At 45.4% G+C, this 26302-nt stretch overlaps 2 protein-coding genes across 3 annotated transcripts in view; one reads left to right on the top strand and one right to left on the bottom strand.

Moving 5' to 3' along the window:
* The window catches only part of Jam3 (junctional adhesion molecule 3), a 61849-nt gene extending 46182 nt beyond the window's left edge, over positions 1-15667 (top strand). The window contains exons 2-9 of the mRNA XM_028883050.2: positions 5859-5924; positions 6651-6764; positions 11146-11298; positions 11735-11937; positions 12904-13003; positions 14190-14319; positions 14401-14455; positions 14717-15667. Coding sequence (XP_028738883.1) covers positions 5859-5924; positions 6651-6764; positions 11146-11298; positions 11735-11937; positions 12904-13003; positions 14190-14319; positions 14401-14455; positions 14717-14752 — 857 coding nt within the window. The 3' untranslated portion in view covers positions 14753-15667. The remainder of the gene's footprint in view (positions 1-5858; positions 5925-6650; positions 6765-11145; positions 11299-11734; positions 11938-12903; positions 13004-14189; positions 14320-14400; positions 14456-14716) is intronic.
* Positions 15668-17896: 2229 nt separating this feature from the next.
* Positions 17897-26302, bottom strand: part of Ncapd3 (non-SMC condensin II complex subunit D3) — an 83192-nt gene continuing 74786 nt past the window's right edge. The window contains exons 29-35 of one of the 2 annotated variants that reach the window (XM_028883048.2): positions 25767-25949; positions 25051-25208; positions 24677-24816; positions 23724-23798; positions 18754-18828; positions 18604-18664; positions 17897-18534 (exon numbers count right to left, since the gene is read on the bottom strand). In XM_028883048.2, the coding sequence (XP_028738881.1) occupies positions 18426-18534; positions 18604-18664; positions 18754-18828; positions 23724-23798; positions 24677-24816; positions 25051-25208; positions 25767-25949 (801 nt within the window). In that variant the 3' untranslated portion in view covers positions 17897-18425. Of the gene's footprint in view, positions 18535-18603; positions 18665-18753; positions 18829-23723; positions 23802-24676; positions 24817-25050; positions 25209-25766; positions 25950-26302 lie in introns of both variants that reach the window. The other variant, XM_028883047.2, reaches the window with a different exon arrangement.

The raw sequence follows: 26302 nt of genomic DNA on the forward strand, positions 1-26302 counted from the left end.
TGAGAGCTAGTCATACATAAACTAGTTTTTAGCCAACAACATATCGTAGACTGAAATTTTTTTAAAAGAAAACTTTTTATCTTGGTTTATAGTAGTGAATATAAATCCAAGTTAATGTAGTTTACTTGAAAAGCTAGGATTATTGATTTTTCTTTTTTTAGCTGGCCCTGTAGGTAAATAATAGCCACTGTTAAAGATAGAAACCCTTGTATCTCTTGTTATTGTAACACTTTGTGAGTCAGTAGAGCTGGTCTACTGCTTACAGGACTTTAACTTCAAAAAAGAAAAAGAAAAACAGAGAAAGTGAAAAAAAAAGATGTGTAGTTCGCATGGAGCTTTTGAGCAACAGTAACATGGGCAGTTGAGCTACCTTTGGACCTTAGTTCTTCCCAGTGTGCCACAGCTCCTAGGACACTCAACCAGAGTAAGCCGGCCTCTGCTGAACTAAGTGTGTGAGTGAGACTCACAGCAGTTCACACTTCAGCACCTCCTTGGCTTAAGTCTGTTTTTCTCGTGTTTTACGTCATTGGTTGGTTTTGCTTGAGGCTCTAGAAGCATTATAGCCAATAACTCTCTGGGATAGTAAAAGGAGGCATGGGCATCGCCATGCTGGGCAGCTTCCTAGGTAGCACTTTGTGTGGGATTGTCCAGGCATGCTTGGCTAACTTAAAGCTGCGTACATTCCAAGGAACGAGGGGGAGTTGGGCAGGGTACTTAAAAACACCTTTTAAAATGAACTAGTCTAGTTAGCAGAGCGGGGTTCACTGTGGCGTTTTCATATGTTCATGTCTTCGTACCCTGCTCATATTTGCCCCTCCTTCTGCCTTCCCGCCCCCTTCCACCCCAATAGTCCTCCTCCTCCTGACATTCACCCCTCGTATATATGAGAAATAAACACTATTTTCTTTCTCCTTTCACCCTATTCCCTCTTCTCCTCCCTTTAGACTTCCAGTGTCGTGTGTGTGTGTGTGTGTGTGTGTGTGTGTTTGTGTGTTTGTGTGTGTGTGCATGAGAGAGAGAGAGCCTGCGAGAGAGAGAGAGAGAGAGAGAGAGAGAGAGAGAGAGAGAGAGAGAGAGCGCCTGCACGAGTTTGTGTAGCTGCATAAGAGAGAAAACATGATCTATGTCTTTCTGAGTCTTGCTTAGGGAACTGGAACTGTAGACGGGAAGGATCAGCGTGTGACTTGTCCCCCATCCTGCCCCAGAGCCTGGCAGAATCTCTGGGTCTCTGAGCACTGAAGGAGGAAACTGCAGTTGTTGTCCACAGCTGCTGCAATTGTTCCAGATAAGGAAAGGGAAGGGAAGGGAAGGGAAGCGAAGAGCACGGTAGCTCTGAGGTGCTCTGGCAATGAGGAAGGGCATTGTGAATGTCAGAGCACCCGTATTTCCTCCCTTCCCTTATCATCGGCATCTCGCCGTCTCCCAGCACCCCCTTAGCTTAGTTCCATGTCTTCAGCGGGAGGAAGAAGTGTTGGGTCGAAGATGACAGTGCCAACTGCATATTACACCAAGGCCTTTTTTAGCCACTTCCCTGGCAAACTCATCTAAAAAGGGTTTCAGTAAAACAATGGGCTATCAATTTAGACTTCAAGGTCTGATTCATGTTTTCCTTTTAGTATAAAATCTCTGTTACACGTATCTGTTGCTGTCTATTTCTGAGTAGATTTTAGCATTATGTTTCCTATAAGAAAATTTATGAAATAAATCAGGAAGTAAGAATGACAAGTCCAAATTCCCAGCCTGTAGTCTTATTGTCCTTATTGTCCTTTCTGTCCTTATTGTCATTAACCTCTCTAGGCTTTGTTCCCCTGCCTGGGAAGTACATGCAGTACTCTTTAAACTCAAGGGATACCAGGAGGCGGAGTCAGGAGTATGTTTTAGAATATTATTTTAAGGTGTGTTACTTTTGTTTATGTTGCATTAGTTTAACTCTGTGAAGCTGTGTTACTTTGCCTGTCTAAAATACCTGATGGTCTAATGAAGAGCTGAACAGCCAATAGTGAGGCAGGAGAGAGAGACATGGATGGCTCTGGCAGACAGAATAAATAGAAGGAGAAATCTGGGAGGAGATGAGGAAGTAGCCAGAGAAGGAGGAGGACTCCAGGGGCCGGCCACCCAGCTACACAGCCAGCCATGGAGGAAGAGTGAAAGTAAGGTTACAGAAGAAAGAAAAGGTAAAAGCCCAGAGGCAAAAGATAGATGGGATAAATTTTAAGTTAAGTAAAGCTGGCTAGCAACAAGCCAAGCTAAGGCCAGGCATTTATAAGTAATAATAAGCCTCTGTGGGTGACTTATTTGGGAGCTAGGTGGCAGGCTCCCCAAAAGAGTAAACCACAACTAACAGCGGTATTGAGAACGTTGTTAGCCCCAGTGATGCCCAGCTGGACAGCTCATTAGACTCCCAGCAGCACAGTGTGCATCTTTCCTCTGCTCTATCACCTGTCAAAGTCCTGGGGGAGGGAGGGGAGTTACAGTGTCTGCTCGTTCTTTTCTTTCCAATAAGCACCAGTCTGCAGGCAGGATAGTAATTTCCTTTAGCAGAATAGTCAGCTGACCTACAAGAAGATGCGAACCATCCTAGTTGGTGCCTGAGAAAATCATGCTGTCTACAAGTTTAGGTCTTATTTCTGGTCTGTCTTCTCTGCACCCTACTGACTGGCTCCTCATGTGTGAAATTTTACACTCCGTAGCTGGTGGATTTTTATGACATACCTTCCCCCGACTTATTTTGTTTTTCCAGGGAAAGCATAAATTCTCATTATGGGTATAATGTCCAGAAGGGTGGGATGCTGGTAATTCTTGGAGCTAGCTTCTAAACCAGAGGCTATGAACACTAGGAGATGACCTCAGGTCCTCTGACCCTCGCAGCCGCATTTGCTCTGCCCGGACTTAAGGATGTCAACTCGTCTCCAGCTTGCTTTCATTGTGTCTCCAATAACCTGTGTCTGCTGCATCCTGGGATATCCTTGCCACTGGACCACTTCAGCTTTTGGGAAATAAGTAGATAGACCATAGAGAGGGGATTTCTAGGTGTTTATCATCCCTCCTCTTTTGAGACAAGGTTTCACTCTGTAGCCCTAATTGGCCCTGAATTTATATGTATCATAGTCTGGCCTCAAATTGCTTGCATTCCCCTCCTGGTGCTTCATTTCTTTTTGTTTATTTTATTTTTAAATCATTTTTTTTGTTTGAAAATGTCACACATTTATACAATGTATTTTGATTATATCCATACATCACGACCTCTTCCAACATCACCCCGTTACCTCCTACACTGTTTCTCTTCCAGCTTCATGTTCTCTTCTTGTTGTTAATAACCCTGAGTTGTATTAGTGCTATCCATATGCACATGAGCGTGTAGCCATCCCTTGGGACATGAGCAACCTATCAGCAGCTGCATCCCCAGAGAAAGTTTGACTCTTTTTCTCTAAGAAGCCATCAGCTGCGAGTACTTCCTTTAACAGGAATGGGGCCTTGGGTCCTCTCTAATTCACACTGGGATTTTGACTGGCTTGGTCTTGTACTGCTCTTGTGCCACAGTAACCACAGTTGCTGTGAGTCTGTGAATGCAAAGCTGTGTCATATCCAAAAGTGAGCGTTTCACATCTCTCTTCTCTGTCCGCTCTTTTTTACGTTCTTCCCACCCCATTTTGTGAAGTTCCCTGAGTTTTGGATGGTGTGAAGTTGATACAGATGATGCATGCATAGCTGAGCTCTCATAATTATTTATACTTGGCACTTGGACCAATTTTGAACCTATGCATTAACAACTATCCACTGCAAAAAAGAAGCTTCTCTACCCAAGATTGAGAGCAGCAGAAATCTATGGGCATAAACGTAAGTCTGTAGAAAGTCATTTGACAATATAGGCATTTAGCAAAACAATAGCTGTAGCATTCCCAAGCCAAGCCTTTGACTAGGTTTATAGTACTAGGCACAAAACCCCTCCTGTGGAGTAGGGCTACCCCCATAACCATTATCCATTATCATACCAGTCGCCATATCTTGCCAGGAGGTCAGTATTGCAGCATGCAGTGTCTAGCACTTAGTAAAACAACTGCTGTCTTTTTTCCTTGGCAACCTGCATAGCATCTTCTGGCCCAGTGTAATCTAGTTTCTTGGTGAATTTGAGTTAATTTCTCTATTTCTTGCATCCAGAGCCTTGTTTCCAAAGCCTCTTAAGCAAGAGGGTCTTACATTTAGTTGGTGGACAGCTAAGAGCAAAGGCATGGCCTGTGTTGATAGGAGTGCCTCTGAGGCCTCTATGACCATTAGCTCATAGGGAGGCCTCCAACAGATCATAGCAACAAGTCTGTGGGGGCATTTTCTTGATCAGTGATGGACATGGGAGGGCCCAGCCCTTTGGGGGTCCTGAGGCATGTAAGAACAGCAGGCTGAACAAGCCATGAGGAACAAGCCAGTGAGCAGCATTCCTCCATGGCTTCTGCTTCAGTTCCTGCCTTGACTTCCCTCAGTGATGGAATGTGAAATGAGTTGTAAGATAAAATAAACCCTTTCCTCCCCAAGTTGCTTTGGTCATAGGGTTTTATTACAGAAATGGAAACCCAACCTAAGACACTAAGTGCCATTTAAAAATAAAATATAAGCTAGAGAGATAATTGGGTCAATAAAGTGCTTGTCTTGAAAGCATTGAGGAGCTGAGTTAGGTCTCCAGAGTCATATAAAGCTGTATTTCCACTTTCAAAGCTCTTTCTTTATGTTCTTTTAGATCATGAGACACAAAGGTTTGCTGTAGGCACACACATCTGTTGGCCTTTGTGGAAATTAACTGTCAGCACTGTAGCTGCCCCAGTGCCCAGACAGCAGTTCTGGAGTTCTGCGGCTGGGCAGTGTTTTCTACTGGCCCTCAGAAAGAGTAGCTCATGGGTATCCCAAACCAGATTATCTTCAGGTGTCTTGGTTCTACAGCTTTCCATAGAAGTAACAGCAGCCTGGGTATATTATGCTTCTGCTTTTCATCACCTTTTATTCAACTCTTGTAGACTCTTGCTAAAATGTGGGTGAATTCTCTAAACTCTTACCAGCTCACAGCGCTGTCTCTAGCCACATAGTAAGCCAGTATCTTCAGCCATCAGTAAACGTTTCTGTGGCAAAGCCCTCTTTGGGGGATGGCAACTTTTCTTAGAGGCTAGAAGCTGAAGGACAACATATTATAGGTGGTTTATCATCTCTGCGAGATTGGTTGGAAAATGTTGAGACCATGCAGGCAGTATATCTTGATTGATTCCATCAATTCTACAAACTTAGCTGCATGGAAATCACTATACTGATAGCTTTCTCACTTCACTTAAGTCTGATGTGAACTTCTCCATGTACTAGACACACTAAGCTAGATGAAAATACAGTAAGGTAGACTCTTAGTTGGCTAATCACCGTGCCAGAGAGAGTTGCAGCCATCCTGAAGGGGAGGCTTCAGGTCATGGGTTTTAACTGTGCTGTGATGTCAAGATTGCCTTTACAGAACTTGATGCCTAAAGAGAAAGGAAAGGCAGGATGGGAATGGTAGAGGCCTACCGTCTGTCTGAGAGATGGCAAAGCATCAATAAAGACGTGCTTGGAAAGGCTTTAGCTCTCCAAGGGCTGTCTCTGGGACTGGGAAGGAATGTGGCCTTAAAGATTCTTCTCTTTCTCTTGGTTCCTTCCAGAGGCCACACCGAAAGGGAAGCATCACCCACTGTTTATCTCTAAGAGACTGTTTAGGATGTGTTTTCCCAGGCCCGGTGCCTTGTGACAGACATCCACATCTGCATGGAAGGAAAAGCTGTGGCCCCCACCTAGTGTTTCTTGCTGTTATGGGGCTGCAGAGTATCTGATTTTACTTTTGTTTTTCCCTTCAGGCTGCTTGATAGAGGCGGTGAATCTCAAATCCAGCAACCGAAACCCAGTGGTACATGAATTTGAAAGTAAGTACAAGGAAACATGGAGAGGGATGGGCCCCCTAGTGGACATTGGGTAGCTCTGCAGCCAAACCAACACCTGTTCCCCTATTGTGATTATTTAATTTAATTAATTCATTTATTTATACATTTGTTTGTTTGAGATAGGATCTCACTGTGTAGCACTGGCTAGTCTGGAATTAACTACAGAGACCAGGCTAGCCTGGACCTCACAGAGATCTGCCTGCCTCTGCCTTCCAAGTGCTAGGATTAAAAGTGTCCACTACCATACCCAATCTGTTATCATTTTAAAAAATATTTATTTTATTTGTGACTGTGTGTCTGTGCCCATGTTGGGGGCGGAATGCTGCCGAGGCCAGAAGGGGGCCTTACCGCTAGGAGCTAGAGTTACAGGAAATTGAACTGCTCTCTGCAAGAGCAGTAAGTACTACTCAGCACTGAGCTACCCCTCCAGCCCTGCTCCCCTATATGTAATGTCAGGACTGTTGAGGATGGCTACTGTGTATGGGTTGACTAGCAGTGCACATTGGCTGCCATCTGTTTCCTGCCTATCACTGTACCTACACAACAAAAGAAATCTCATATAATAGACTCGGTGTCTTTAAAGGAAGGTGTATTCCCTATAGTGAAATCCTCACTAATGCCTTCACTGTTTTTCTGGCAAAAAAAAAAAAAATCACCTTGAGACCTTGGAAAGATTAATCTTATTTTTTTTCTCCCTGTGCTCATTAGGTGTGGAACTGTCCTGTATCATTACGGACTCACAGACAAATGAGCCTAGAATTGAATGGAAGAAAATTCAAGATGGCCAAACCACATATGTGTATTTTGACAATAAGATTCAAGGTATGATCCTATCATCCTCTGTGCTACTTACTTCTCTTTTGTCCACAGGTCTTAGAACTTATCTATAGCAGAGATTTACCCCAGACTAACATGCACCTGTAGTTAGGACTGTTCTGATTTTCTGAGTTTATTCCTGTAGAAAATTTCAATTTTAGCATTGACATTTTGAGCCTCTCTGTACCTGTAAATGCCGCTTCAACAATATCAGCTCATTGGCAAGGACTTGGATCTCTGCACAATCTGCCTGTCTGAGAAATCCCAGCAGACAGTCTCCTTAGCCTTGTTGTTGTGGCCCATGACAGACAAAGTGTGAGCAAGTGACAGAGGGATCATCACAGCAGCATGGGGCCACAGGTACTCCCTGAGCTGCCACTGTCCAGGGCAAAGTGCTGGGTCTCCCTGCATGGGCTGGCGGGACATTATCGGGTGGGACTAACGTAGGATGGCAAGGAGGAGGAGAACGAGGACCAGGCATCTGGGCAGTGGGCTGCAGAGTACAAGATAGCAAGTGTGGCCTGGTGAGAGATGAGGTGGCAGGGAAGAATGCTACATGTGGACACCATGTAGAGCTGCAGCCAGAGAGAGAGATGAGGAAGACATGAAGTGTACCAGCTGTCAGACAAGCCAGGGCAGTAGAGAATACCCATCAAAGGTGCTAGGAGAAGCGACATGCTCATACCCTTTGAAGATTCAAGTAAAAAGAGACTGGAGATGAGCACAACTCAGAACAGGACCATGTATATCATCAGATTCCCTTTGCAGCCTGGTGGATGGGGTTGCTCACAGTGGCTGAGCTGAGGCACGGACGTTGGAAGTGCAAGGGTAGAACTGCTCAGACTGGGCAGTGGTGAAGGGGGCAGTGGCGGAGCGATGAGAAGTTTAGGTGTTACAGCTCTGAGGGGAAAGGGGTCCTGGCAGTTGGGAGCCAAGGGATACCACAAAGTCACACAGCACAGCAAACTTCACACAAGAGATTGACTGGCAAAGACACTGTGGGAAGGGCAGCTGCCTCTGCTTGGGAGAGAAGTAGCAGAGAACTGGGCAGGAGGCAGGCTTTATATAGGGTTCCTTGGTGGGTGGAGCTTTCCAGGGTGGCCTGGGATTGGAGGGATTTTGTGGCTTGCCTTATCCTGGGACAAGCTGGGATTGGTGGGATTCTGTGGCCTCATCTTGGGCTTTTTTTCTGTAGGGTGGGGCCTGGACTGCTGCCTCGAGAGGCTGGAAATGGCCTGATTAGGGCAGTTAGAGAAGTCTGGGGAGCAGCTGTTTGCACGTCTGAGGAGCTTTACAGAGGTCACACAGAGTAGATGTTATTTTCCTTCTCACACTGAGGAAAGAAATGAATACGAGGTCCAGTTGGGCATGTTCCATTCTAGGGAAGTTGTAGTCTTTGTGATTTGAGCTCTGCATGTTGTCAGGAGTTGTTTGCTCTTAAGAATAGTTTGTTGGTTACAGCTGCAGCTCGGTGGTATAGTGCCTGCCTCGCATTCGCAAACCATGAGTTCAGTCTCTAGACTTGGGGCGGGGGAGGCCAAAATGCAACAACATCCAAGGACTGTATGTGTAGCTCAGTAATTAGCACCCTTTAGAGGTTCACAACTCTTCTTCTAGCCTCCACAGACAAAACACCCATACATAAAATATAAATAAGTAAATCTAAAAAAAGCCATACTTATTAAAAACATAAAAACCCAATGTATTTTTGGGGTCCTGGAGAGATGAATAAGAGTGTCCTCTTGCAGAGGGGCTGAGCTCAGTTCCTAGCACCCACTCAAGGCAGCCTGTAGCTCCCGCTCTGAGGTATTTGATATCCTCTTCTATACTCGGCAGACCCCGAACTCATACCTGCAATGCCCACACACCCACATATATGTAATAAAAGAATAAATCTTTAAGAGAAAACTCTTATTTCCCTAGAGCAGAGTTGGGGGTGGGCAGAGTGATGGACCACTGATCTAGTTCACACAAGGCCCTAAGTTATCACTTGCATCACAAACAATAACAACTTTCTTTTTATGGACCCTTAGCCATAGGAATGGCTACCATAAAGAGCATCTACCACAAAGAACCTGGTTGGAGGCAGGTCTCTCCTTATGCCGTGGTGCAGGACTGTGTCCAAGCACCTATTAGATCTGTCCCCCTTGAAGTTGTTATGATCACAAAGGTCTGGAACTACCACCCTGTCCAATCCCAGAACCTTTCCATAGCCAAGAAAGAAAACGGTGCCGTGAACAGTCAGGACCCTTTCCTCACCTCTCAGCAGCCCTCTCTACTCTGTCTCTCTGGATCTTTTGTGGAGACTTCCTATAAAGGGAACATCAGTCTCTTGTTCTTGGCTTCTTTCACTTAGCACAGTACGGTCGGGACTCATCCACATATAACATGGGTCAGAATTTGTTCCCTTTTGTGGCTGAATCAGTGTTCACCGTGTGGTTACTATGTTGTTTTACCCATTCATCAGCTGATGTGTGTAGTTGGGCTGCTTTCACATGTTGGCTATCAGTGTTCCACACTCATGTCTGTGTGAAGAACAAGTACACAGCCACTGGATCGATCATGCGGTGCTGCATGGTGAGCCTTTGAAGACACTGTCAGGCTGCTTTCCAAAGTGGTGTCATGGTTTTGTTTTGTTTTTTTAGATTTTATTTTATGTGTGTAAGTATTTTGCCTGCATGCATGTCTGTGCACTAGATCTGTGTGTTGGGTGCACAGAGGTCAGAAGAGGGCATTGAATCCCCTGGAACTGGAGATATGGATGGTTGTGAGCCACCATGTGGTTGCTGGGAACCAAACCTGGATTCTCTTCAAAAGTAATATAAATGTTCTTAACCACCGAGCCATCTACCCAACCCTGGCTTCATCAGTTTACATCCTCACAAGCAATGTTGACCCCCATCCCACCCCTGTTGTCTTACCAACATTTGTGATCATCTGACCTTTGACCTTAGTAGTCTTTTTTTTTAAATATTTTTTTAAGATTTATTTATTATGCATACAGAAAAGGTGCCAGATCTCATTACAGATGGTTGTGAGCCACCATGTGGGTGCTGGGAATTGAACTCAGGACCTATGGAAGAGCAGTCGGTGTTCTTAACCTCTGAACCATCTCTCCAGCCCGACCTTAGTAGTCTTAATAGAGGATATGTAAAGGTATCTCAGTGAAGTTTCATCTTCATGTGCATATTGGGCAGCTGTAGATTTTCTAGGGAGAAATATCTAATCAACCATTATGTTCACTTAAAAAACTTGTATATTTGTTATTGCAATATAAATTTATGTAAACCAGAGACTAGTCTGATATGACATGGAGTTTCTACCATTCTGTAGATTGTCTGTTCACCTGCTTATGTCCTTTAAAGCACAAATGTTTTTCACTTGATGAAATCTAATATGACCCCAATTTTTTGTGCTTATGTCTTTGTTCTCATATCAAAGCTATTACCTAACTCAAGGTCATGAAGATTATGCCTTCTGGGGAAATGGCTCAGTGGCTGGGAGTTCTGGCTGCTTTCGCAGAGGCCCTAGGTTTGATTCCCAGCACCCACATAGTGGCTTGCAGCCATTTGTAACTCAGGGGATTTGATGCCCTCCCCCTGATTTCTGTGAACCCCAGGCACACACCTGCTGTACAAACATACATGCAGGCAAAACACTCATACACATGAATTAAATAAATCTAAAAAAAATATGCTTTTTTTTCCCCTTAAGACTTTTATAGTTTTTACTCTTTGGGACAGCACTTTGCTAATGTTGCCCAGGCTGGCCTGGAGCTTACTGTGTTGCCCAGGCTAACCTCAAACTCAAGTTCCTATAAGTTTATAGAGTTACAAATAAATGTTCCACTAAGCCTAACTCTCATTCAACATTTTTTTTTTTTTTTTTTCCAAAACAGGATTTCGTTTTTTGTAGCCCTGGCTGTCCTGGAACTCACTCTATAGATCAGGCCGGCCTCGAACGCACAGAGATCCACTTGCCTCTGCCTGCCGAGTGCCTCACCTGGCATCTCATTCAGCTCTTATTTAGGTGTTTGTTGAATAGGGAGGGCAGCTAGTATTCAGCTTTCCACAGCTTTTGTATGTGGTTAGCCACACATCCTTTGTGGGTTTTGTTTTTTAATGTTTATTTGGTTTTCCTGTTGGTGGGGATTCTCTCGTGGAGATGATAAAGAGAAATAAGGTTACTGGACTTATCTTAAATAGCAGTTACTGTTTTTGATGCTCAGATTGCATATGGGAAGAAGTCAGTGGCCCAGTCCTCAGGGAAATCACTTCTTTCAGCTGGGGACAGAACAGAAAGCAGTCTGCAGTCTTCGTGCCCTTCCATCAAGTCTAGCCCCACACTGTCTTCCAGTGGCTGGTAACTCGTGTCTTCTCTTTTATAGGGGACCTGCTAGGTCGTTCAGATGTGTTTGGAAAAACTTCATTAAGGATCTGGAATGTGACACGGAAGGACTCAGCCATGTATCGCTGTGAGGTCGTTGCTCTAAATGACCGAAAAGAAATTGATGAGATTACCATTGAGTTAATTGTGCAAGGTGGGAACCTGTTAATGTGAAGCCCTTCCGCTGGCCAGGCCTTACGAGGCCTTCGCTCTAGATTAAGAGTGAAGCTCATGTTTTGATTTCATTCTTCCAGAGCTGTATTGCTGGGGCTTTCCAAAGTTTGGAGAGGGGAGCTAGTGAGGCTGTCAAGAGTTGGGGTGGGAAGCCCACAGGTAGAGCACCGGCTGTGTCCCTTACCAGCCAGGGGACCTGCCTTTGCATAGTCTCCTTTTCGGTTTACTCCTGAAGGTGGGAGAACTGGAAACAGGATTGGACATGCAGCGGGGTGGAATGAGCTCCAATGGCGGGCAGGGCGCAGGCAGCAGGCAGCCGCAGATGGGCGTGGTCTTTGGAGCGGGTTTACTGCACTGGGTTTTGTTGCGAGGGGCTTGCGCTGACATTTAAACGCCAACTTGTATTTTGCCCGCAGTGAAGCCAGTGACCCCTGTCTGCAGAGTCCCGAAGGCTGTGCCCGTAGGCAAGATGGCGACACTGCTGTGCCAGGAGAGCGAGGGCTATCCCCGGCCTCACTACAGCTGGTACCGCAACGACGTGCCACTGCCCACAGACTCCAGAGCCAACCCCAGGTTCCACAATTCCTCCTTCCTTGTGAACTCAGAGACAGGCATGCTGGTAAGATCGCTTCTCAAGTGAGGACGCAGACCTTTTGAGGAGGGCCGGTGAGGCTGCTTTTCAAGGCAGAGGCAAAAAACCAGAGCCTCAGGAACTCTACAGGAAAAGTGCTTGCTCTTCTATAAAGAAGCGCTAAGGGTAAACACAAGGGCACCTGTCATCTAGAAGAGACCAAGGGGCAAGTAAACAAGTGTTAGGCACTGTTAGAATCCTAGTTTGAATAATCAGCCCAACAGATAAATTATCATGGGAGGGAAATGTGATTACTGGGCAGATGTTTGTTATTAAGCAGTTATCAACACAATTGTATTGTGATTATAGTTAACTCCTTATCATATAGAGTAGTGGTTCTCAGCCTGGGGGTCAAACGACCCTTTCACAGGGGTCACTGTTGGAAAACAGATGTTTACATTATGATTCACAGCTGTAGCAAAATTATAGTTATGAAAGCAGTGAAAATAACTTTATGGTTGGGGTGACCACAACATGAGTAATTGGATTAAAAGGGTTACAGCAATAGGAAGGTTGAGAACCACTAATATAGAGATACATACTTACTTACTTAAAGAACATATCGGGAAATTGCTTCAGAATAACCTACTGGTAGTGGGAGGCCACATGGGATAAAAAAAAAGAGGTTTGGTCACTCACCAAAGGACATATGCTGACTTTGAGGTACTTCTCAGCAGGAGTTGTCTTGGTTTGTGAAATTTCCAAATGCATGTAGTGATCAGGTGAATTGTAATAGGGTATTTGGTGTTGTCCAAGGAGTGTTATTAGGATCGCTTTGACTTTAGTGAAAGTGAAGCTGGGTTCTTCGAGCTATTACACAGCTTTGCTCTCTCCGTATCCTGGAGAGAATTCCTTGTTGCAAGCTCTGAGGTGAGAATCACGCCTCAGGTGTCAGCCTTGGTGTCTGTCTGTCTGTCCTGTTGAGTGAAGTAATCCTTGTCATTTCTGAACCAGGTTTTCAATGCTGTCCACAAGGATGACTCTGGGCAGTACTACTGCATTGCTTCCAATGATGCAGGCGCATCCAGGTGTGAGGGGCAGGACATGGAAGTCTGTGAGTCACTTGAAAAGATTACGCTGAAGTCTGGGGAATGAATAGAACATTTAAAGTTGAATGCTAGACATCAGTTTAGCTAGGCCCTTGCCATGGGTCAGTTTTCCTCTGGAGCTGACAGGGGGCCCCTCCAATCCAATGGAGCCCGAGGGGAGCATGAAAAAGCACATGATCCTCAACCCACCTTCCTGGGGGCCGTGGGTGTTGACAGCACAGCCATGGGACTTTCACAGGGTATGATAAACCCTTTGGTAAATTAGAAGTGTCAAAACCCAGCTGTATGGGGAGCCCCGATGGGCCTCTTAGGATCCAGTCAGTTAGAGTAGCTATTTCTGCAGGAAACTCAAAGCCCTGTGCTTTTCCCTGTCCTGTGATGCCATCTCTAGGGAGTGGGCTCACGGGTCAGAAGGAAGTGGACAGGCTGAGTTGAGCCATGTGGGGAGCTTCTCAGATCCTCAGTTGTGGCCACCCCCAGAGCAGTGGCTTCCGAAGCCTGTGGGAGGACTGTGGCACACAGGGTCCAGGGACCACCCGGAATTGTTGGAAGTGTCTGTGTACATGTAGCATTTTGGTGTGTCTCACCCGTCGTTTGGGGAATGACTTTAGGTCATTTGCTGTTGTAGAAGGCTTCCTGCATTCCTCAGGCATCTTTATTTACATAAAGGAAAAACTACTAGAGTCTTCTCCTGATCTTGCAGGGACTCTCAGAGGGCCGAGGATAGGCAACCAGAGAAGTGAAAGGTCATTTGCCTTAACAGTGTTTATGTCTAAGATTTGAAGCTTTCTTCTCCCCAAGTAATCTATAGCAAAGGCAGGCTCTATAAATTAGGAAGGTGACCTTCCTTAGGGCTCCTAGTTCCTAATTCTACGGAAATAGCCATTTCTCCATACTTACAAGATCTTAAAGTCTTTTCTACACTGGTAAGCTTCTCAGTGGCTTTGAGCGTAACTGCATTTAAACCATCCATGTCCTAGTATGTTTTCTGATCAGGAGTTATCGTAGCCTGTATCTTCTAAGCCAGAGAGATGCTAAGAGTCAGTTTTCTCTTCTGGATAGAGTAGGCATGAATGGACAGAGGGGTAAATGGTGTGGGGGTGGGGGCTAGGGGTTGGAAAGGTGACCTGACCTAACAAGGTCAAGGTCTTCTAATGGATCATATCATCTCTGCCCACAAACTTTCTGTAGATGATCTGAACATTGCTGGGATTATCGGGGGAGTCCTGGTTGTCCTTATTGTTCTTGTTCTGATCACAATGGCCATCTGCTGTGCATACAGACGAGGCTGCTTCATCAACAATAAACAAGATGGAGAAAGGTACGCCTGCCTTGTCGGAAGGTGAAATTCAGGCTTCCATTAACATAGGCACACCACTGACCTGCCCTCTTCTGTTTACAGTTATAAGAGTCCAGGGAAGCATGAAGGAGTTAACTACATTCGGACAAATGAGGAGGTAAGAGAGCAGAAAACCTAGTGGTCTGGGTGTGCCCTGCCAGGAAACCCAGTAGATCTCAAGGTACCGGGGAGTCACAGTGCACCCCTGAGCTCCTTGGCCTTCATGGTAACTCCTTCCTTGTGGGTTCATTTACTACTGAGTGAGGCTTTCCTCTGCTTAGTTGCCCCGGCTTCCTCTCTTGGGGACATGGTTTGACCAGTGTGTCTCTAACACCACCCAACAAAAGTCCCTGAATGGTTCTTTGTGCTGCCTTTGCAGGGTGACTTCAGACACAAATCGTCCTTTGTTATCTGAGACCTGACGGCTGGGAGAGCACTTGCAAATACCTCTATTGGAGACAGGCCAAGGGCTGCTGGGAGCTCAGGGCACCGGGACAGAGCTACCATGCAGAAGCCTTTTGTTCTGGCCAAAGTTGATTCCTTCCTTGCTCTTTAACAAGCCACACGAATAAAAGAAACCCTCCTGGAGATGGGCCTAGTAACCTAAACCTTTGCTAGCCGGACCCCCCAGGGGGTTAGGATGATCTTCAGGGCTTTTCTGTCATCAGCTCTCTTGTTCTGGACTGGTTTTGCCCCAGGCTGTTTAGCAGCCAGGACAGCACTGGCTGTGAGCAGCAGCTGTGTGAGCACCCTGTGACGTGCCCATGAAGGTTTTCAGGCAGTGCCTTGCTCCCTGGACCCTGACCCACCGTGTTGCCTCTGTTGACGGGCCCGTAGTTTCACGTCCCTCCTGGAGAATCTGTCTGGATCAGCATTTTATAAAAACCCAAACCAGAAAGGTAAAATTGCTTGCTGAAGAGAGAGATCTTACCCAGAGAACTCTTGTTCCCAAGAGCTGCCAGGATTTAGAACCTGTCTTAAGCTAAGTCTGAAATGGTACTGAAGTCTGCTTTTCTATTGATTTTGCTTATTTTATAAAATTTTAACATTCTAAATTTTTGCTAAAGATGTATTTTGATTATTGAAGATTTCTATATAAACTGTAAATATATTGCCACACAGTGTTTCAAAACGTATTTTTTTAAGAGTTCAACTTACAGTTAGAAGGCTTGGGCTACTAGTGTTCAATACCAGTAATAAAGTCTTTTAAGGAATTCTCTTAAGGAGGCTGGCTGAACATTCTTTTGTTGACAACAAGTTTTAGCATTTTTCATAAGAAAACTTACTGTCTGACCACTGTTGCTTAGGAAACCATTAAAAGATTCCAATCGAGTCATGTTTCTATCTTTTTGCATTAAGAAACCCTGGGGTCTCCTGGGCTAGTTTTGAATGGCCTCTTCCTTGAGATTCCTTCTCCCACAGAGGTACTGTGTAGACCAAGTTGGATGGTTCCTGGGGTTAGTTAAGTCACTGCTCATGGTCACTGACTTGTGTGGGATGGAATCTCCCCTTACAGCCTGCCCAGCCCCCACCTCAGCTCTGCTCCGATTCAAATGCTCACTGACAGTATTCTGGGCCGGGCAGTGCTTGCTGGTCTTAGGTGGGAAGCTGAGGAAGGCTGGTGACCAGTGGCATCCCAGTCTTTGGGTGCTGTGGCAGAACTCCAGTCTGTTTTGGATAGGTCATAAGACAAAGCCAGTGTACTTGTTTTTAAAATTCATTTTAATTATTTGTTTAGTTGTTAAGTGCATCTAAGGCCAAAGGCAATTTGAAACTGAGCCTGAACTCCAGTAATATTTAAAAAAGATTCTACTGTTCCTCTGTGTTGTGATAAAAGTGTCTCAACACTGCAGGCTGTCTCCTCCATGACAAGCCGTTGTGTCCAGCTCTTTGAAGACTCAGAAAGTACAGCCAGGGTACAAAGCCTGAGGGCGAGCAAAGGAAAACGCCTGACCAAAAGCAGTTTTCTAATTTTTATTTTAAATCTTTTATCTACCTGAGACACTGCTCATTTTATGGACATTAGAAACACCATCCAAAGCCTTTATTCTTTAGGAACAGACGTCCTTGGTCTCAAACACTTTACCATGCTAGACTCATGATGTAAAGTGGTTTGAAGCCAGGAGCGTCTAAAGGAGTTCCTAATCCTACCTTGCACCCAGAAAGGTTTTTATGGAGAAGCTAGCTACTTTGTGATCTTGATATTTTTTATACATCTACAGTCCCGCCCCCCCCCCCTCTTCCTTTTTTACTGAATACTTGAAGCACACTGGTTTTTCTTATGTGGACGGCTGTATGCTAAGACACCAGCAAGAACAGCAGGGCAGTAATTCTGTGGCTGCCCAGTGGAGCCTGGTCTCTCTTACCTCTGCATCTTGGGTCGTTTCATCCCTCCTCTACCTCTGTCTTTCCCTTGGTAGAGCAGGAGAGCTGCCACTCTAATGGGCTGGGAGAATACTACCCCGGCCTTCCAGTGGCTGTCACAGCAGTAGGGTGGTCATGTTGCTCCCTCTTTTACGCTTATGCCCTAAAGCCGTCTTTCACAGTGCCACGGGAACTACGTCTGACTGAGCAACACGTGAGCCTGGAGAGCAGACATGGCCCGAAGGAGCTCACTTACAGCAGGATGTGAATGTGACTGAAGAAAGCCAAAAGAGGTTGCTTTCTGGCTGTCGATGCTGGAGCTATTCATACACGTTACACACTTCAACTAACACAACTGCAATTGGTTATTTGTTAAAACTCACTCACTTACGAAAACTTTTAAAAAACCAAATGAAACCACTTCTCTCTTTGTATTAGTTGACCCTGTAGCCTTAGCATTTGGTTAGGCACATACTCCGCAAAGGCCCCATCACAATAAGGAAATCGGCATCTGTACTCAGCCAGGTGTTCACTCAAGAGCAGCTGGGACACTTATCCACCAACTGTCAGAGCCTCTTGATGGCGGGGTATAGCAGTTCTCCATCCCCGGATCTAGCTACCACACGCGCACTACAAACAGTAATTCTGGTGCCAGAGAGTAGTTCAGTGCTAGAGGGCTTGCCTGGTCCTGGCTAGCATGGGGCGGGAGGAGGGGGGCACTAGCCAGGTATGGCAGAACATGCCTGTGGTCCTTGCCACTCAGGAGGCTGAAACAAGAAAAGGATGAGTCCAGTTCAACATGCTGAGTAATCCGTGAGACTCATGTCTCCCAAACAGTAGAACATTTATTTCCATCTCTCTGGATTCCTGAAACTGTACCAACACAGGGGACTCAAGTCATGCCCAACTGTGGAGCAGTCCTTAGCAGCATATCAGTACCACCACCACTCCAAGGGTCAAGAGCCCTTTTATAATCCATAAGCAGGATTATAACAAATATACTACTGGGATGTCTATTGTTAGGGAGACAGAAGGTTTCTACATGGGAACAAAGACAGGTGGGCAGATGAACCATAATGGGAAAGAGTTGATCTTATTTGTATTAACTATTTGTAAATCCTTGATGCAATGTTAAGAAGACTACCAATAAAGCCCTGTCCCAAAAGCCAGAAAAATTACACTAAATGCTAAGAGGTTATATTTATCTTTGACCTTTATTACTTCATTTTAGAAAGACTGTACACCTCTTTTAATAAAATCTGCAATTATAAATAATAGAAAAATATTTCAGTCAAAATTTTGCCATTAGCCAAGGGGACATATCTTTCATAACGACTTCAGAGAAACTATAGACACTTCAGTCATATAGAAGAAAACTGGTTTCAAAATTGTGTTCCTTAAAGACCAGATTGTCACTTACCACAGAAGGTTTGACACTCAAAATACAATATCACAATATTAAATAGCTTAATGTTATTGTAAAAAAGTCTATGCCATCTTTATATATTTACAAATCTCAACTACAGTAACATAAAGACATATGGAAGGTTGGTTAGCCACACAAGTTGAACAAAGCCATGTTGGTATCCTATGAAAGGACTTGGCACTGTACAGGCAAGTCTCTCCACATGCAGACCATGCCACGCCATCCTTTCCCCTTCCACGCGGGAATGGCAAATGCCCCTGCAGGGCTCTGCCTTCAGTTATTGCTGACGCACACTGTTTCAGTTGGCTGTCTTCAGGGGGGTCTTGCGGAGGGACCTCCTGCTAGATCTTGGGCTGCCCTTGTTTCTGGCTAGAGACTTGACATTCCACTGTGGTGACTGTGGAGGCCTGGAGAAGAAAATGTACAGTCAATGAAAAGAAAAAGCTCTAGAAAAATGCCCCCCCAAGAACACTTACGATTTATCAGGCAGCGATAAACACAAAATGTCATTTCCTTGATCCTGAGCTTCGACTGTCTCTGAAAAGGAGTCAAACACAAAGAAATTTAGTTTTTTCCAGAACGTCAGAGGCAGTGGATGACCTGAGAGAGGAAAACCCAGAACTTACCTTTGGTAAAATGCAGCGTTGCTGGTGTCCCTATGTAACTGACCCCTGCTCCAAATGTGACTTCATTGATGGACTCTGGGTAAAGGGAAACAGTGTTTGTAAGAATTCAGTAATACACAGATATCAAATGGAGGGAGCTCAGTGACTTAGCTATCGAGTTCCCTCTACTCAGGTTTTCATTCCTAGCCTCTACCTCACACACAAGTGACAGCCACTCACCAAAAGCTTCCGTTTGCTTCAGGACTGTACCCAGACTGAGATACCCTCGGTCCCTCCTGACTTCCTCTTTCCCCCAGGGCCTTTCCAAGGTTGCACTGCAGCACAGGTCTTCATTCTTCACACACCTGTAGCTCCTCCCCCCAGCTCCTGTCTTCCTTCAGTGACAGCCCATATGGAGGTGAGACCCTCAACTTCCCTCCTGGTTCTCTCTCCCTCCATTTCTTATGTTTTCCACCTCTATTTCCTAAGGAGATGTCAAAGCACATTGCTTATGGCCCATGGCGTTTCTTCCTTGTTCCACTACACTGGAAGGATTGCTCTGTGGTCCTCTAAAGCTTTAACTGGCCAGCGCCACAGGCTACATCTCCACACGGAACAGTAACCACCCTGTCCATTCTTCTTCCTTGTTCCTGTCCTTGTTCACCATACATAGCTCAGTCCGACACGCCCCACATTCTTGATCGTTCATGGTGTGTCCCTGACCTCAAAGGCCTCCCCAGCCTCTAGCTCACACTTAGAAACATGGAGTAGAGTTGGATTGTGTTCTGGCTCTTTCACCAGCAGAAATTCAAGTCATTCATAGTCAGTTTATAGGAGATGTAAAGTAGTTTTTTGTTTTGTTTTTTTCAAGACAGGGTTCTCTGTGTAGTTTTTGGTGCCTGTCCTGGATCTTGCTTTGTAGACCAGGCTAGCCTCGAACTCACAGAGATCTGCCTGGCTCTGCCTCCCGAGTTCTGGGATTAGAGGTGTACACCACCACTGCCTGGCGAGATGTAAAGTGTTTTAACACAGTATCTGGTACAAGTTAAGTGCCAAAGAAATAATTTATTAGCTATATGGAGTCATGCTGATTTAAAGAACAGGTAAAGTTAGTGTCCTGGTTAGTAGGTATCTTGATGGGGCTCTGTCTATCAAAGAAAACCTAAAACCTACCAGTTTGAGCCAGCCCCAAGCTACCTTTATAAACTCAGAAACCTGGTGCAATCCACTTGTGTCCCCTGGACATGTGGATGACCTTTCTTCAGCAGGCCCTAGCCTGTCATACTGGTGTGCACATTCAGCTCCTGTCACCTCTACCTGCCCATGACACATTGCCCCATCCCGGAGTCCTACAGCTACAGCCTTGGTGCCCTGTGTACCAGCCTAAGCTGTAAAAGACTCTGAGGAAGCAGGCCAGGGTCCACACGCTGCATTCCTATGGGCACGTGTGAGGCTGGCTGCAGAGCTCACATTGCCCACATTCTCTCATCTGGTAAGGAGCATACAGTGAGCCTTCATGGATGGAAACATGCTAACACCCACTGCAGTGCTGGGCCACTAACGGCTACTCAAGCCCTGCTGACACACTGGCAGAGAATCCCATCTCTTGCTACTACCATCAAGCAGTCCAGGGCTGCTTGTTTCTGTCCCTGGAAGGTCTACCTGCACTGTCAAAGGAATCATGTGTGCACCCCACCCCCACCTCGGCCTCACACACTGACTCTCCCAGCTGGAAGCCTATATGCATCCTGGGTGGCTCACACAGCTCTGGTGCACTCTGCTCAGAAGCAAAGGCAGAATGAGATCGCAGGAAAACAATTCCATTCACAATGGCCAAAACCAGAACCTAGAAATGTCTAATGAAATGGGGTGGGGGTGAGGGGCGGCAGGGGAGAGACACACTTCTACAATGACAGCTACAAAGTGCTGAAGAAAGACTTCCTGCGTGCAAATAAAGAGATGGCTGGCTCAGCTATTAAAGGGCCAGATTCACAACCAAAGAGAGGATTCCCATGTTTATGGATCACGAGAATTCGCATCATGAAATGGATGTATAAAATAAATACAGATTCAATGACTATCAAAATTCCACTGATATTTACAGAAATGGGAAAAAACAATTCTAAAATTCACACCGAAGCACAAAAGACCCCTAAAGAGCCTAAGCAGAGCTCACTAGAGCATCAACAACACCTGATTCATGCTACCTAGACCCAGTGCAGTGGCAGGGCTGTCACAGCTTGGGAACACCAACCTAGACAGCTGGAGCCACTTGATCTTCAACAAAGGTGCCTTAAAATGAAGGGAAAACCCCATCTCTTCAACAAGTAAACAGCACAAGGAAACCGGGCTCTACCTACAGAAGAGTCAAATGAAATCCTTTTCACGCTTGGCAAAAACCATCTGGAAATGGGTCAAAGGCCTCAATGTAAGACTTTCAAATGCTAGAGGCAACAAGGGAAAACGGTCAAGATACAATCATGGGCAATGACTTTCTGAATAGACTGCCAGGAACCCAAGAAATGACAGTAAGACCTAAGAAATGGGGTTTCATCAATTCAATCTCAAAACTCTACCCAGCAAAGGCAACAACAGGGCGAAGAGACAACCTAGGGAGCAGGCAAAACCTTTGCTGTTCCTCTGGTGAAGTAAACAGCCACAGTGTCAGAATTTAATAAATTCCGAAGCACAAAATCCAGCGGGTAGGTGGGTACATTAATCCAACGAGTTCTCAAAGCGCATGTGGCCAGTAGATACCCAGAAAGAATGTGCAGTATCCCCAGCCACTGGGGAAATGTGAATCGTAACTGAAATGAGACCAGATACCAACCTCATCAGAATGGATGGTTACCGTCAAGAAAAGGGCTGAGTATGATGCCAGGTCAGGGTGGGATTTATCAATCATGCTGAAAGCAGCAGTGCATGGTTTGAAGATTCTCCCAGCATTCCTTCCTGGTTCAAAATATAGATGGGCAGAAACTGCACCAACAGCCAGAGAAAGAACAAGCAGTGTCCTGACCCGGTGACACCCAAGTTTGACTTCCCATCAAAGCCGAGTCAACACATGCAAACTAGAGCAGCATTAGTGCACCACGCCAGATTTCACTGCTAAGCAACACAGGCTGCCAGGAAACCAACTCAAGATTGACATCAGGGACTCACGGGATACGCAAAGCTGAAATGAGGTACATGTGCTCTGCTTCTATAGCATATGGTACCTCACTGCCAGAATAGAAGCATTTTGTTCCCCTGAGCCAGAACACTGAACATAAAAACTTCTCTCTGTAAGAGGAGGACAATTTTGCATATCTAACGTCATACCTGCTGGTACCCAACAAGTCAAAATTACTGTCTTAATGTCAAAAACTGCCACGATCTAGTTGTTACCTAAGGAAAAGTATGGTAAGAATTCTGATCATTAGTAATCTCCTTTAAAAGAGGGTCCTGCATGACAATGACCTATAACCTCATGTATTTTAAGACAACACAGCACCATAAGTTAACAGAATGGCAAGTAGCCAGAATCCGGGAGGTATGCCGGGAAAGTACACGGGCTGAAGGCATGAGTGTCTCATCACTGCTACACAGAATGGAAGCTCTGTTCTCATCTCGCTGTCACAGGAACCAAGTTGAATGACAGGCCTAGAGGGGCACAGAGGTCACAATGTGGTGTTTTTGAACAGGTCTCTGTTACCTATCCCAGGGCTCTGTGGCTGGCCTCATACAGGCAGGAGTAAAACAGCTTCCAAAAAACAGCAAGGACAGACAGGATGAAGTTGAAGTGTGGGATGCAGTGGAGAGGTCTGAGGCCTCTATTCAGAATGAAGAGGCGAGCAAAGGGGCCTCTTCTGGATGGGGACTTGGAGAGTGAGGGCCTCAGGCAATCAAGAGTGGCTTGACACAGGCACCCTGGCATGCACAGCCGGGGCAAGGGAAAGGGGACACACCGAGCAGGCTCTCAGGAACTGGAGTGTGCACGGCAGGCAGCAGTGGTCTCCGTAGGACCAGCTGAATGACACCAATCTTAAAACGTGGAAAATTGGAAATAACCTAAAAATCTGAATGATTTCAGTGCAACACAAAGTCAAAGTGGAAAATCAATGACCTCACATGATGGTGACAGTCAAAACTCAGGCACACTAGATGTATTACATAAAACCAGTCCAGGCTACACAGTCAAAACTCAGGCACACTAGATGTATTATATAAAACTAGTCCAGGCTATACGTTTGGGGTATATATGAGACATAAATGAATTGTGTGTTTAAACTTGGGTCCCATATCTTGGTTCCAAAGATATCTCATTAAATATATGCAAATATTCCAAAATCTTGGAATTGTAAGTTTCAAGATATCTGAAATTGTAAACACTTCAGATGCCAAGCATTTTAGGTAGGGTCTTCTACCTAGATAATAATTCTCTTGAAATAAGAGTTTTCATTAGGTTTGAGAGAATAAGAAGCTAACTGTTCTGACTTAGGACATCAGGGACACACACACAATAGGAAGTGAGGAGACCCACAGACTCTTGGTATAGATGGAGTGTGAACCAGCAGTCTTGGTGTGCACCAGGCAGAGCACCAGAGCACACAAGGTACATGCAGTAGCAACCTCTGACCACAGCCCAGATCAAACCAGACAGCACCTCCAATATTCCCAGAGCAGCAGAGGGCTGCCTCCATAATGCCACTTTTGGGCTGTGAACTGACCTATCTGTCCCTTGGTTCACAGTGATTGCACAGAATCCCTCGCAGGTTGTTGTGATGTTTAACTGAGCTAATGAATGCAGAACTGGGATGAGCGCTTACAATTCAGTCAATTCCCCATCAAGTAAGGGCAATCGCTATAAAACACGCAGTTTGGACAGTAACACAGTGAGCATCAACGCCAATTACAGGGACTATCTTATAATAGAAGTTTTACCACTGGTGTTACTATGAGAACTGTAGGGAAGGACCGGAAAAACTATCCTATTCCAATTAGTTACTTACTCTCTGGGGTGCTGATTGCCCGTTTAGTTACATGTCTGACAGCTCTATCGGACTCTTGTTCCATGCTTAAGGAAGCTGCTAAGATAGAAGAGAAAAATCTATCAGTGCAAAATCCCAAAGCAGCATCATACAGAAAAAGAAAACGAACTACATGTGAAAAGTTAAAATTCCCTGTTTCAAGTGACATACAAACAGGTCACAGAAATTATGAAAGCAATGCAAAATAAATGTTAAGGCTGCAGGGCAGTGTCCACACTCAAACCAATTAAGGAAGTAGAAAGCAAAATCATACTATTTTTACATTTTTAACAGTTTGGCAAAATACCAGTTTTATTTTTGCATATATTTGTTTAAATTATTTATTATTGTTATTATTTTGGAGATAAAGTCTCACTCTGTAGCCCAGGTTGGGCTGAAAATCATGGCAGTCCTCCTGCCCCATCCTCCCAAGTGCTGGATTATAGGTGCAGACCACCAAACCCAGCGTGAGGATTTTAAAGATTTTGGTCTTTGCCACTGGAAATAATTTCGAATATAAGACTATTTATAAGGACATTTTACTGTGTCATTTACATAAAAAAAATTGAAAAGCATCAACACTTTTAAGAGTAGGGCAGTCACTAAAGGCCCAGGACTTCCAGTTTAAAATGGCTTTATAGTCCACACCAAGACTACAAAGCCACTAGACAAGAGTTCTGAAACGCTCATGGAGGCATCTTCACTGTGTGTCTTACAGGTGTGTAGATGAAGCAAGTTATAAAGCAACACACAGTAAGAACCCAGTCATAAATAAAGCATATGTATGTTAGAAGAGAGGTGGCTTTATTAACACTGCATTTTCAAAATCCCTTAGAACAGGAAATGTGCTCAATCTTAATCCTAAATCTCCAATGAGACATATGCTCGCTTTTTGAGCTGCACTCAGTCTATCTGGTGCCAACCTTAAGGCTTACCATGGCTCTGGGGTTTTTCTGGGCTTCCAGACTCTACATTGAAAGGCAATGCCCCTAAGCTTCGACTGTGATTCCTGCTCTTCGACGCTACAGCTTTCTTGACTGAATTCAGGATTGCGATGGTACTCAGGGACATGGACCTATGGAGAAAAGATCCCAGACACTGACTCTGAGTGCAGACCACCATGGAGGCATCAGTTCCCACCCACTTCCTTTCGGATAGACTGTTCATCACTCTCCTTCCAGTCTCTCAGGGAAGCATGTGGTATGATGAGACAGTTCAGGTTGAGCCTGGGGGGTTGGGGGGAATGAAGAGGTGGCTATGAAAATACCATGAGAGACGCAGGCCGCTGCCATCTCAGAGGGCTCCCTACCTGGCATTGGGCATCATCTTCAGAGGCCCATTTTCTGATATGGGAGACAAAGTTGGTGTGAAGCTGGACCCAGGTGCTGAAGTCCGGCTGTTGGCTGAAGACACATTAACATTTTCCTGGTCAGCAGCAGCAGGTACAGCTTGTAAGTCAGGAGCACCCTATTCCAGGAGTGAACAAGAATATCATCATGGGCTACGAGAAGTGCTCAGGTAATCCACTTTCACCCTGGACAAGGGCAACTACAACCTTCCCTTTAAAACGGAACTATCAGCAAACGGCCTCACACAGATGCTGCAGCAGGTCTGTCTTTCTCTTTTAATACAGCGAATCTGCTTGGACTCCTTAGGCAGAAGAATGTGAGCTACACCCAGAAATGCCCTCACAGACAGTAAGCTCTGCAGTGCAGAGTCAATACAGAAGACATGGAAAGATGGAGGTGAAGGCGGCTCCAGAAATCAGAGGTCATGTGTGCTCTGCCAGGGGACCTACTGCAGCTCACACATTCTAATGATTACCACAGTTTTCCAGGCAAGGGCCTGGACAAAGAACCCTTGAGCTACCGGTGTGTCTATCGCAGGTAACACGTTGGCCAGCAAGGAACAAGTCCAAAGCTCAACTCCAGTCTCAGATTACAGCTAGAATTTGGAGGAATGCAAGGAGAAATGATGGTAAACAGCAGACTGGAGAGCTGGCGAGCCCAAGGTGGCCTCCCCTACCTGCACGGCCTGCGCTCTGTCACCGCCTTCAGCCACTCTGCTCACATCAGCATGCTCGGTCAGAGCTTGCTCCTGGGCCAACTGCTCATTGTACTTCTTCATGTCATACTCAAGTTCAGAGGCCAGTTGTTTGTCAACCGCGAAGAAATCTTTGATTTCATCTCGGTAGTCCTGCATCACCTCCTGGAACAGACCCAGAGCATCCTTTAGGACCTTCTTGATACAACAGTGAGGTCTTCTCCGGTGTGGTGCAGGGCAGGTGAGGCCGGAGGATCCTGAGTTCCAGGCCAGCTCACGCTACACAGCAAACCTTATCTCCACAGCAACAATAAACTATCAGCCCCCCATTACACCAACTGATAGGTTCCTAAGCACAAGGGCACTTTTTGAGGAAACACTGACCGCCTAAGCAGGTGACCATGATGTGGGTCATTAGCTAACAGCTGCTAAATTAAATAAGAAAATGTGCCGTTTCTTTTTGAATGTATTTTTGGTCAAAGGCATGAGGCCTTGCTTAGATCTGTTCTGCAGGCAAA

This window comes from Peromyscus leucopus, chromosome 7 (genome assembly GCF_004664715.2).
Source record: "Peromyscus leucopus breed LL Stock chromosome 7, UCI_PerLeu_2.1, whole genome shotgun sequence".
NCBI lineage: Eukaryota > Metazoa > Chordata > Mammalia > Rodentia > Cricetidae > Peromyscus > Peromyscus leucopus.